Source organism: Sciurus vulgaris (assembly GCF_902686455.1).
Source record: "Sciurus vulgaris genome assembly, chromosome: 3".
NCBI classification, from domain to species: Eukaryota; Metazoa; Chordata; class Mammalia; order Rodentia; family Sciuridae; genus Sciurus; species Sciurus vulgaris.
In genome coordinates, this window is record NC_136463.1 from 27382646 (window position 1) to 27396388 (window position 13743).

The following is a 13743-nucleotide window of genomic DNA, read 5'->3' on the forward strand; positions in this document are numbered from 1 at the left end:
AGATGTGTCTCTCCCAGCCCGGCCAGCAAGCAGTTGGATAGTCAGATTCGATGGAGAGGGTAGAACCAGGTGGGTTTCCATGACCAGTTTTCCCGTAAACCTCTCCCCATGTCTGATTTTCTTCTGGTTACCTAAGCACACTCTATGTCGTGCGGCATGTGTGTACTGGGCCTGTATCTCAAGCCAAACCTGAGTTTGCCAGAATTGGCTTTCTCAGTTGCTGGTCCCTGAAGCACCAGCTACAAAATGGTTCTTTCCTTTATCCTCCACAAACCCACCTGGAGAGACTGCGGCTTCTTTCCCACACATCTTGCTGCAAGTCCTTCAGATTTGTTGGGCAATGTCCTTGGTCTCTAAAGGCTGCTTACCCAGACATGCCCTGGGCCTCCAAAAAATGAAGCTTCCTTTAATTCCCTTATCCCTCCACTATGCTCACAGAGGGACCCCTCTGGCTGTGCCACTGGGGATTTTTCCCCTTATTTTATTATATCCAACCTCCTGTGTCCCTGGTCTGCTTTGAATGTCCAGTTTTAAGTTCCAGGAAAGTACACCACCCGCCTCTTTTTTTTTTGTTCACCCACCTTGCAGAGAAGCTGCCTGTCTGCTTTCTTGGTTTCATGGCATGGAGCAGCCAGGAATGTGACCTCCTCTATTCCGTCATCTTGGATCTCCTATTTATTATTTTGATACAGTGTCTAGCTAAGTTGCTGAGGCTGGTCTCAAACTCTTGATCCTCCTGCCTCAGCCTCCTGAGTAGCTTGGACTACAGGCATGCACCACCATTCCTGGCTTGTTGTTTTTTAATAGTAGTTATCCTAATGGGTATAATGTGGTATCTTGTGGTTTTGATTTTTTTCCTTACTAATTAGTGATATTGAGTATCTTCATGTACTTATTGGTTATCTGTATATCTTCTTTGGAGAAATGTCTGCTTAAGTTCATTTGACCTATTCTAACTTATTTAATCTTCTCTTACTACTTACTCTAAACATTTTCTTAGGCTGCTATTTTTTGATTTTCTGTTTGAGAAAAGAATTAGTCTATCCTGATATAGCCTAATATAGTTTTGTTGTTGTTGTTAATATTAATATTACTATTATTTTGGCACTGGTGACTGAACCCAGGGGTGCTTTACCATTGAACTACAACTCCGGTCCTTTTTATGTTTTATTTTTATTTTATTTTTTAAAAATATTTTCTTTTTAGTTGTAGACGGACACAGTACCTTTATTTCATTTATTTATTTTTTCGTGGTGCTGAGGATCGAACTCAATGCCTCACAAGTGCTAGGCAAGTGTTCTACCACTGAGCTACAACCCCAGCCCTGTTTTTTATTTTGAGACAGGTCTTGCTAAGTTGCTGAAGTTCTTACTAAGTTGCTAAGGCTGGCCTCAAACTTGCAATCCTCCTGCCTCAGCCTTCTGAGTTGCTAGGATTACAGGTGTTGGTCACTGTGCCCATCTATCATTATTTTTGTACATAATAACATGCCCCTTTATTTTATGCACTATCATCTATAGACAAGATCTCTTGACACTTCATTTTATAACGTAAGCACATGTGCTTTCACTGCCCCCCTTTACCTCTCAACTACTGTCAGGTATAATTTCTAAGATTAATAACAATATATTCTGTTCCCTAACAGTGGTTAAGATTTCTGGACTTTATTCATTTGTTCATTTAATAATTTTTTAAAAAATCAATAAATGGCGTTTATATGATGAACTGATTTTTGAAGCAGAGAAGGGAAGGATATCGGCAAATGGGAGGGAATTAGGGTTTTCTTGGGGTAACCAGTGGCATGAGCAAAATCCCAGGGACCATAAACTGTGCAAGTCCTGTGTTGCATCCAGCAGACATGCTTAGCTAAGACATAAAGACCCCCAGGGAGCAAGAGGGTCTGAGTTGGTAGGAGGTTGGAGGGCCTGAATGGTCTCCGCCCTGCTCCCTACTTCCAGGAGAGCCCAGCGTCTGGGAAGCTGGGGATGGAGCTCAGTTCAAGAAGGAGCTCCTCCCTTGCCCGGGCACAGACCTTTAAACTAGCAAGGGAGAGCAAGGGCCTGTGGGACCAATATCTACCCCTCACTTCATAGGGAAAATGATTTACTTGGAGCAGGGCAATGATTTACCCAGGGTCACCCAGCAGCCAGTAGCAGAGAAGGCAGGCAGGACTGGGAGCCTGGATGTGGGATACGTGCCAGCGCTCCACATTCCCTGGGTCCCGCTATCAGGGACAACCAGTTTTTGGTTAGGAAGACATGTTTGTAAGTCCAGCTCCTCAACATCTCTCTGATCCTTTGACTAGCTGCCCCAATCCCATACAATGTAAAATGTAGGGTCCATTCTCACAAGTCGATGTTCCAAGGGGATTTGAAGTCACTCTGTGTATCATAAAGAGGAACAGCTGAGTGACCTCCGTTGAGCCAAAGCTCAAAGGTTCCTCAGGCCAGGCTCCACCCTCAGGGACAGCTTCTACCTGGCCTGGTTTACTTCATGACCTCCAAGTCAAGAGAGGAAAGGTCACCTGCCATGACCTTTCTCCCTTTACTCTTCCCGTCCTCCTCTGGAGGAAGAGTCAAGGACAGTTCAAGACCTAGAAGATAATATAAACTGTGCCAAATTTTGATACCCAGTGCCACCTTTTCCCGTCAAGTCCAGATATGGACCCTTTCTCTGAATTCTGCAGCTCTGACCCAGTCTTTCTCCCCTTTCCACACCTCTGGACTTCAGAGGACCAGGAGAAGGTGCAGGGGACAGAGTGAGGAGGCTCCAGCTGAGCCTCCCGCCTGGGTGCTTTCCATTCAAGTCTCAGGGAGACTCAGAGAATTGAGTTTTAGGCCCTAAGTTAGGACAGGAAGATGGCAGATAGGATACACATGTCCCAGTCCATGAGGCCACCGGGCGGTGCACTGTCCTCTAGCCCTACTCGGTGGCGGGGGAGGCGTCAAGGCAGAGGCATAGGGGGAGAGTGTGAGATGGGGGCACTGGCTGAGGCCGATGCCTGGCCTCCCCCGGGACTTGACCCCACGACTGCCGGCACACAGGATTCTTTCGCGGCACTCTTTGTCCCGGCGCCTCCCGCCTGCCTCGGGCTCTCTGTTCCAGCTGGCAGGTCTCGGGGCACTCGGCGTCGCCTCCTTTAGCCTCTGGCCCGCCACAAGCAGTGGGTTCCCACGTTGCCCGCGCGCTAAACGGGGTGCAGGGGACTGACCAGCCTTGACCTTGCCATCTGGCTCAGCACTGAGGCACCGCTGCCTTCCCCTTTATGAACTTAACAGACGCCTCGGCCCCCTACACCCGGGCCCCTGATGGTTGGGAGCGGCCGGTCTTGGGCTGCAGCCAGGCCTTCAGAGGGAAACCAGGGCAATTCTTGGAGGGTGGGCCGGGAGGGCCACGGTCCGAGGCGAAGGTGGCCCTGGGCGCAGAGTCGCCACCTCCCGCCTCGCCTCGCTCCGCCCCGCCGGGACCCAGTCCTCCGCACCCCATAGGCAGAGGCGACCCTCCCGCCTCCCCGCCCGTTCCGCGCTCGCCCCGCCTCGGCTCACTTTAAAAGTTTCCTCGGGCCGGGACTCGCGGCGAAGCGAGCCGAGGCTGTCTATGCCGGGATGCTGCGCCTCGGGAGACTGTGTGCCGCCAGCCTGGGGCTGCAGGGGCCCCGGGCCGTCCTCTCTCGGGGTTGGCGGGAAGCGAAGTGGCAGCACGTCCGTCCGCTCAGGTACCCGCCCCGGGGAAGAGAGGGGGCTGGGCAGTGCCCCGGAAAGGAACTTGGGGGATCCTGCAGAGCTTCGCTGGGGACCCATCCCACTTGCTGGGAGGCCCGTGGCTGGGCCGCCTCTGGATGGTCCTCACTGGCACTCCCGCCCCGTTCTCTAGCACCGAGGCAACAGGAAAAGCTGGCCAGGCCCGGGACTAGGGCCGCCGGAGGCTACAGTGGTCCTGCCTTGAGTCTGATCTAGTCCGCGACTGTAGATTCTTCCCTTTATGGCCCAGGAGTGTGGGTCTTTAGCAGTCTACCCTAAGGGGCAGGGGCAAGGGCCAAGGCCCGGGCTCTGCCCGCACGACTGCCTCTGAACTGCAACTCCCTGGGGATAAACTTGGGGATCATCATCTGTGCAGCCCCTCCCCCCACTCAGGCCACTGAACTCAGCAGTCTCCCCTGTCCTCATCAGCTGCTGGCAAACACTGTCCTCTCTTCCTTGCCATCTACTTCAGGGCCTGTTCTCTTCCATCCTCAGTGCAAAGGGTTGGGGACTGGCAGGTGGAGGGTGTAAGTAAAGCTGATTGGGAAGACCCCATGAGGCTACAAGGGGGAGGCCTTGGTTAGGTGGAGCTGGCTTTCCCAGGACATTAGTGGTGGTATTACCTTCATCACCCAGCAGGGGGAAGGGCAGGGTGCAGCCTGCCCTGCCACCCCTTTGGGCAGGGTGCTAAATCTGTGATCAGGGCACCATGTTTCCACATCATCTGGGCTGTGGGCCTGAATGTGGAAGAAGCCTACCAGGACTGGGTCGCCAACAACTAGATTTGGTATTTAAAAAAAAAAAAAAAATGGCTAGAGGGGTTCAAGGGAGATGCACATTCCTTTTAGGCCAGTAGGCCAGAACTCTTAGGATCACAATATTTTCTTTTTTTTTTTTTTTTAACTTACTGGTGTTCTTAAAAGCCTGAAAACACATGATATTTTAACATCACTCTGTTTCATTTTGTGAGAAAACCCAGGGGATCCAGTCCTGCCAACAGTTGGGACCTGGCGGGAGAGAGCGGGGTTCTCTTCCATCTGTGTCCCTCCTTCCCTCCCTCCCAGTGCCCTCCTAGCTAGCTCAGCCCTCCCCCACCCACAGCCTCCAAGCCTCATGGTTGAACTCCTGTGTGCCCCTCTCAGGCCAGAGGACTCTGAAAGTTACTCCCCAGAATGTATGATGCTAAATCAGGTTCATAGGCTCCTAGGGCCACACAGCAATATTCTTGACCTTTGACATTTTCCTGTGTTAAACAAAGCTAGTCACTTTGCTGCCCCAGGCCTCTGATCTCTGGGAGAGGGGGACACCAGGACTTAGAGAAATTGTCTCTGTGTCAGGAAGAGATATTTATGTAGGGAGATAAGATTTCCTGAGTGTTTGGCCTAACTGTTTTCATTCCTTCCGTTCCCCCTCTCTTGTGCTCTTCCCCGGGGATGGTTTTGTCTGATTTCTTCCCTACTTTTCTGTTCAGAAGCCTCAGCTGTCTCAGACATTCCACAAGCATTCCTGAAAACACACACTGTGTCCGGCACCTAGTAGGTGCTGTGGATATGGAAGCCTTAGAACTCAGTTTCTGAGTCTTCTAGGATCTTATAGTCCATCGAGTTAAAAAAGCGGTCCGTCGAATTAAAAAAAAAGAAAGAAAAGAAAAGAGAGAGAAATCAAGATGATTACTGTGTAGCGCTCCAGGTACCATGGTGTAGAAGCTTCTGGACTTCTACCCTCCGCTCTTTCTGATGTGGTCACATGTAGTTTCTTTCCTGCTGCCCAGCACACCAGGTCTGTGACTTCAGGTCACTGGGGTTGCCTGACAGGAAAGAGCAATAACTTTGAAGCCAGACCATCTTGAGTGACAGTCCTGGCTCCTCCACTTCTGGGTCATGTTTCCTAACCTCTGAACCCGGGTTAGTTTGTTGCTAAATCACTTGCTGGTTTGTTGAGTATATGGGCAGAAACTTGCTTTGGGTTCAGTCTTTCCTTTGAGGCAGGGCTCATTCTAGAAAGCTAAGCTCTACAAGTTGTATGCACCTTAGCATTTCCATCATGTGACAGTGTCTTGACAGTGTCTACCCCTGTCTGACACCTGGGCTCTCTTCCCCTGGGGCTCTGTACCAGTGTGTCTCAAGGGGAAACCTGAAGCATTGATGCCTCCTGAATCCAACTGTTTCAGGCCTTCCAAAATGTCCCCTGTATTTTTTGTTTTTTTTTTGTTTGTTTGGTTGGTTGGTTGATTTTGGTGCTGGGGATCAAACCGAGGGCTTCATGCATGCTAGGCAGAAACTCCATGACTGAGCTACACCCCAGCCTCATCCCCTTTCTTTTTGAGAGAGTTTGCTGGACCCAAATAACAACTTCCTATGTCCTATATACTTTCTCTACATGTCCCAAAGACACACACACCATTTGAAATGCCGAGAATGGATACCGCCACCAATAGACTAGCTTGTTCAAGAGCTTTATTGTAACCCTTCCTACGCAGGAAGTCTTTGTAGTCTGCATCTTTCATAGGCTGTAGATTCCCTCAGGAGGGTTATGTCGGGCGGTGATCATAGGGCTTTATGATATAATTACATACAGTAAATTACACTATAGTTCACTAAATTTTAATTGTCTTTGTTTTCTGTTGGCCCTAACTGAATACTACAACCTGAGCAGTGTATAAAGAATAGAGGTTCACTTTGCTCACAGTTCTGGAGGCTGGGAAGTATGAGAGTATGGAGTCATATTGGCTCAGCATTTGTTGAGGGCCTTCCCACTGGTTGGGACATAGCAGAGAGCATCACATGATGAGATGGGGAAGACAAGCCAGGGAGAGTTTTTTGTTTTGTTTGCAGTACTGGGGATCAAAGCTAGGTCCTCAAATATGTGAGGCAAGTGCTCTACCACTAAGCTATTTCCCTGCCTATTTTATTTTTGAGACAGTGTCTCACTAAGTTGCCTGGACTGGCCTTGAACTTGTGATCCTCCAGCCTCTGCACTTGCGCCATTACACCTGGTTTTGAGATGTTAATTGATGATTTTTTTTTTTTTTTGCGGTACTGGGGATTGAACTCAGGGCCTTGTGCTTGCGAGGCAAACACTGTACCAACTGACCTATAGCCCCAGCCCGCTAATTGCTGATATATTTTCTTCAACTTAGTGTGGCTAAAATGTTATTTCAATGTGTAAGTCAATCTTTTAAAAATTGTCAGTGAGATACTTTGTTTTCTCATAATGTGTTCTAAACAGGATGCGCATCTAATATATATGGCATATCTTAATTCCAACTAGCCACATCTTAAGTGTTCCATAGCCACATGTAACTAGAGCACCATATAGACCATACAGCTCTAGAAATTTCTCTTCTGCCCCTTTAAAGTTAATTTTTTTTTCTTTAACCAAAGGCAACCACTGTTCTGATTTCTGTCTCCTTAGATTAATTTTGCCTGTTCTTGATGCTAGAACATATACTTTGGTCTGGCTTCTTTGACTTAAAAACCAAGGGGAGTTTTGACTAATTAAGTTGACAAAAATGCATAAAAGTGAGATGGTATATTAAACAGCTCAGTGTTTCAGAATTCCTTATGTATTCTCATCCCTTGTCAAATATGTTGTAGTTGGCAAATATCTTACTCCGTAGTTTTTTTTTTTTTTTTTCTGCTCTTAATATACTTTTTTGAACAGCAAAGTTTTTAAAATTTTAATGAAGTCCAGCTTATTAGTTTTTCCTCTTATGTATCATTCATTTGATGTCAGGTCCAAGAATTTTAAGTCTCTGTCCATTTTAAGTTATCATCATCATCATTATTTTTATTATTATTTTATGTAGGTTATAAGACTTGGTCAAAGTTCATTTTTTTACTGAGAACCTTTTCTTTTCTCCCCACCTCACCCAGTACTGGGGATTGAACCCAGAGGTGCTCTACTACTGAGCTACATCCCCAGCTCTTTTTATTTTCTATTTTAAGAGAGGGTCTGGCTAAGTTGCTTAGAGCCTCACTAGGTTGCTGAGGCTGGTCTTGAACTTGTGATCCTCCTACCTCAACCTCCCAAATCACTGGGATTATAGCATAGGCCATTGTGCCCAGCTATGTCTTTTTAAAAAAATGATGCCTAATAATTACACAGGATAGTGTGTTTCATTGTGGCATATTCATACATGCACACACCACACTTTGATTAGTTTACCTCCTCCCTTTACCCTCCCCCGCCCCGTCCCCGCCCTCCCTCTGGCCCTCTTCTTCTACCCTACTGATCTTCTATTTTCATAAGACCCCTTTTCCCCTTTTTTCTCTCTAGCTTCCACATATAAGATATATGAGAGAAAACACAATCCTCAACTTTCTGAGTCTGGCTTATTTCACTTAACATAATGCTCTCCAGTTCACTTGCTTTTCTGAAAATGATGTAATTTGGTTCTTCTTCATGGCTGAATAAAACTCCATTGTGGCTGGGTGTGGTGGCTTACACCTGTAATCCCAGCAATTTAGGAGGCTGAAGCAGGAGGATCACAAGTTCAAGGCCAGCCTCAGCAACTTAGTGAGATCCTGTATCAAAATAAAAAATAAAAAGGACTGGAGGTGGGGGTGAGAGGAGAGGAGGGAGGGGGAAGTGCTGGGGAATGATATTGGCCCATTTATGTTGTTATATTGTTTGCATGTATGAATATGTAACAACAAATCCTACTAGTATGTACAATAATGCACCAATAAAAAAATGTGGAGAAAAGAAAAAGGACTGCGAAAAAAGAAAAAGGAGAAAAGAACAAGCACCCCTGGGTTCGATTCCCAGTGGCAATTTAAAATAAAAACGAAAGAATTCCATCATGTCTATTGTTTTCTTTGTCCATTCATCTGTTGATGGACACCTAGGCTGGCTCCATCACTTGGCCAGTGTGCATGATGTTGCTGTGAGCATGGGTGTATATGTAATTCTATTGTATGCTGACTTTAGTTCTTTGGGGTAAATACTGAGGAGTGGTATCACTGGATCATATGGTGTTTCCATTCCTAGTCTTATAAGGAAAATCCACATTTATTTGTATTCTTGATGATTGTCATTTTTTTTTTTTTTGGGGGGGTGCCAGGGATTGAACCCAGGGCCTTGTACTTGCAAGCACTCTACAAACTGAGCTATATCCCCAGCCCCCTTAATCTCATTCTAACTGGAGTGAGATGAAATCTCAATCTAGTTTTAATTTTGCATTCCCCTGTTGGCTAAAGACGTTGAACAGTTTTTCAAATTATTTTTGGCCATTTGCATTTCTTTTGAGAAGTGTCTGTTTAGTTCATTTGCCCATTTATTGAATTGGGTTAGTATTTTATTTCATTTTGGTGTTGAGTTTTTTAATATTCTTTATATATTCTGGGTATTAATCCTCTCTTGGAAGAAGAGCTGGCAAAGATTTTCTCCCATTCTGTAGATTCTCTCCTCACACGATTCATTGTTTCCTTTGAGGTTAAGAACCTTTTTAGTTTTATGCCGTCCCATTTATTGGTTCTCAGTATTATTTATGAGCAAGGAGTCCTATGAAGGACATTGTTGCCTATGTCTTGTGTGTGTGTGTGTGTGTGTGTGTGTGTGTGTGCGCGCGCGCCAGGGATTGAACCCAAGGTACATCCCACTATGTCTCACTAAGTTGCTCAGGGCCTCTCTTAAATTGCCAAGGCTAACTTTGAACTCGCCATCCTCCTGTCTCAGCCTCCCGAGCCACTGGGATTACCGGCCTGCGCCACCACGCCTGGCGGTTGTTGCCTCTGTCTATTTGTATTTTCCCTATATTCTCTTCTAGCAGTTGCAAAGTTTCTGGTCCTTTTCCAAGGTCTTTGATCCATTTTGAATTGACTTCTGTGCAGGGTGAGAAATAGGAATCTATTTTTGATCTTTTACCTATGGATATCCAGTTTTCCCAACACATTTGCTTAAAAAGACTCTTTTCTCCAACATAAGCTTTTGGCATCTTTGTCAAGAATCAGATGATTATAGCTGTGTGGGTTTGTCTCTGTCTTCTATTCTGTTCCATTGGTCTATGTGACTATTTTTACGCCAATACTAAGCTGTTTTGGAACTATGGCTCTGTAGTGCAATTTGAAGTTGGGTATTGTGATGCCTCCAACTTTATTCTTTTTACTCAAAATTGCTTTGGTTTTCTGGGCCTTTTGTTCTTCCATATAAATTTTATGATTTTTTTCTCAAGTTTTGCGAATACCATTGGTATTTTGCTAAGGATTGCATTGAAGCTGTAGATCTCTTTTAGTAGTATGACATTTTAACAATATTAATTCTGCCTATCCACATACATGAGAGATCTTCTGGTATCTTCTTTAATTTCTTTTTTCAGTGTTTTATAATTCTCCTTATAGAGGTTTTTCATCTCTTTGGTGAGATTTACTTCTTTTGAAGCTATTGTGAAAGGAATTGTTTTTCTGATTTCTTTCTCAGCAGATTTTTTTATAGAAAAAAAAATGGTGGACAGAAAAGCTGGTTTTTTGTTTGTTTGTTTGTTGTTGTTGTTGTTTTTTAATGTTGATTTTGTATCCCGCTACTTTGCTGAAGGTATTTATCAGCTCTAGAAGTTCTCTGGTGGAACTTTTAAGACCTTCTAAGTACAGGATCATGTCATTTGCAAACAGGGACAATTTGATTTCTTTCTTTCCTATTGGTAGCACTTTCTTTGCCTTCTCTTGCCTAATTATTCTGGCAAAAGTTTCAAGCACTATATTGAATTGGAGTGGAGAAAATGCGCATCCTTGTCTTGTTCCTGTTTTAGAAGAAATGCTTTCAGTCTTTCTCCATTCAGTAGACTGTTAGCTTTGGTTTTGTCATATAAAACCTTTATGATGTTAAGGTAAATTTCTTTTGTCCATAGTTTCTTCAGGGCTTTTATCATGAATAGGTGTTGAATTTCGTCAAAGGTTTTTTCAGCATATATTTGGAGGATCATGTGATTTTTGTCCTTGATTCTATTTAAGTGGTGTATAACATTTATTGATTCTTGTATGTTGAACCATTCTTGCATCCCCGAAACGAAACTAACTTGATCATGATGTACAATATTTTTAATGTGATGTTAAATATTATTTGCTAATATTTTATTATGCATTTCTTTTTTTTCCTTGCAAAACTGGCAGTTGAGTCAGGCGTGGTGGCACATGCCTATAATCCCAGCGGCTCAGGAGGCTGAGGCAGGAGGATTGTGAGTTTAAAGCCAGCCTCAGCAAACTTAGTGAGATACTTAGTAACTCAGCAAGAACCTGTCTCTAAATAAAATATAATGAAGGGCAGGAGGTGTTACTCAGTGGTTAGGCACCCCTGGATTCAATCCTCCGTACCAAAAAAAAACTGGGGATTGGACTCGGGAGTTTTCTGCCACTGAGCTGCATCTCCCAGCCCTTTTCATTTATGTGGCTTAGTGCTAAGCACCCCGGGTTCAATTTCTGGTACAGAAATAAAATAAATAAATAAACATATGTATGTATATATATATATATAAGTATATATATGTATGTATATATATACATATACACACACACACACACACATATATATATAATATCTGTTAATCCACTTGATCTATAGTATGATTTAATTTGATAGTATCTTTGTTGACTTTATGTCTGGATGACCTATCTGTTAGTGAGAGACAGGTATTGAAATCACCCAGTATCATTGTATTGGGCCTATCTGAGCCTTTATGATGAATACTATTTGTTTATGTAATTGGGTGCAGTGACATTTGGGGCAAAAATGGTTACTATTGTTGTATCTTGTTGGATTGTTCCCTTTACCAATATGTATTGATTTTCTTTATCTTGTCTAACTAATTTTGACTTGAAGTCTGCTACTTCTGAAAGTAGCTATTCCTGCTTGTTTTGGGGTTATATTTGCATGAAGTATCATTTCCCATCCTTTTACTTTTAATCTGTGGATGTCTTTGCCTTTGAGATGTGTTTCTTTCAGGCAATGTATCATTGGGCCTTGTTTTTAAATCCAATCTGCCAGTTTATGTCTTTTACTTAGAACAATGAGTATATTTACATTCAGTGTGATTATAGAGGTATATACTATCTCCTGTCATTTTGATTTATTTCTAATAATTGTTTTGATTCTATTTCTCATTTGCTTATCTAGTTTTTTAATGATACTTATTCTTTTTTGAGCTCTATTGGCTAATTTTATCTTCTGTTTGTAGGAGTTCTTTAAGTATCTTCTGCAATGCTGGCTTAATAGTCATGGATTTCTTTAGTTTCTCCTTATCTCGGAATGTTTTTATTTCTTCATTGAAGATATAGCACTCTGGATATAGCATTCTTGGTTTGTAGTTATGTTCTTTCAGGGCTTGAAATATGTCATTCCAACCCCTCATAGACTTTAGGGGTTCTGCTAATAAATCTGATGTTCTTTTGATTGATTTTCTACTAAATGTGACCTGGCATCTCTCTCTTCTGATTTTTAAAATTCTTTCTTTGATCTTGTACTTTTCTCATTTTAATTCTAAGGTGTTGTGGAGAGGCTCTGATCTTATCTATTTGGGGTTCTAAATGGATCCAGTATCTGAATACTCATTTCATTCCCCAAGCTTGGAAAATTCTCTTCTATTATTTCTCTGAATAAGTTATCAATGTCATTAGCCAGTATCTCTGCTCCTTCCTCAATGACTATTAACCTTACGTTTGCTCTCTTAATTTTGTGCCAGAGTTCTTGCATATTCTAATCACAATTTATTTTTCTTTAATATGATTTGATTGTTCAAGGCTGGCCACCTTGTCTTCAAGCTCCAAGATTTTGTCTCCTACTTGATCTGATCTAGTCAAGAGACTTTCAACTGAATTTGTCATTTGATTTATTCAACTTCTCATTTCCAAGATTTTTTTTTTTTAGAATCTCTATCTCTTTACTGAAGTGCTCTTTGATATCCTTTATTTTCTCCTTTAGTTCATTCCTTAGATCTTCTTTTAATTCATTGATCATTTTAAAAATCAACTTTTAAAACTGACTTGTTTCTTAAAATTTTCAGAGGTTCTATGTTGTTTAGCCATCTGTTTTGATGGATTCCCCTTATTATGTAAGTAGATATCTCTTTACACTCTTCCCTAAACTGGGGGTATATCTGAGAATGAAAACCTCCAGATTAGCATAATCAAGATAATCAAGTTTCAATACACCTTACTCACTAATAGGTCATCCATTCAAAAAATCAACAGAGATACTACAGAGTTAAACTATACTTCAGATCAGATGGATTTAACAAACAACTATAGAAAATTTCTTTTTTTGGTGGAGAGTACTGGGAATTGATCCCAGGGGTGTTTGACTACTGAGTCTTTTAAATTTTTTTTTATTTTGAGATAAGGTCTCACTAAGTTGCTTGGGGCTTGGCTAACACTGGCTTTGAACTTGCAATTCTCTTACCTCAGCCTCCCAAGTTGCTGAGATTACAGATGTGCACCACTGCTCACAGTTTACAAAATATTTCATCAACAACAGCTGAATACTTTCTTTTCAGCTGTTCATGAAAATTTCTCCAAAATAGATCATATTCTAAGCCACAAAGAAAGTAATAGCAAATATGAAAAAGCTGGAATAATTCCTTGCATCTTATCAGATCATAATGGAATGACATTAAAAATCAACAGCAGGAAGAACTACAGAAACTGTGCAAACACATGGAAATTGAACTTTCGAATAATGAGTGGGTCATTGAAGAAAGCAGAGGAGATATTTAAAAAACAATCATAAAAAAATCAGTTTTCTCCTTGCTGAGGTTTTAAAAGTGGAGACATTTCTTTCCAGGGTTTCAATTTTATAATCCCCCCAGCTATGAGAATGTTTGTACTCTTCTATTGCTCATTCACAGCTTTGACTCAACCTAGCCAAACTTGTTAGGGGAGTCTGTGTGCTGAGCTCCACCCACTCCTGGCCTGCCAGCAGGTTTTGGTGGAGTATTTCTTTTGGAGAAGAATTCACCCTCAATTTGGTTGACTGTGTTTTTGTTTCTGAGTATGGGAACAGGGGCTTCTTACCC

General features: G+C 42.9%; 1 protein-coding gene across 1 annotated transcript in view; it reads left to right on the plus strand.

Moving 5' to 3' along the window:
• Positions 1-3539: 3539 nt before the first annotated feature.
• The window catches only part of ACSF2 (acyl-CoA synthetase family member 2), a 34629-nt gene continuing 24425 nt past the window's right edge, over positions 3540-13743 (plus strand). The window contains exon 1 of the mRNA XM_079133515.1: positions 3540-3715. Within this exon, the coding sequence (XP_078989641.1) occupies positions 3606-3715 (110 nt within the window). The 5' untranslated portion in view covers positions 3540-3605. The remainder of the gene's footprint in view (positions 3716-13743) is intronic.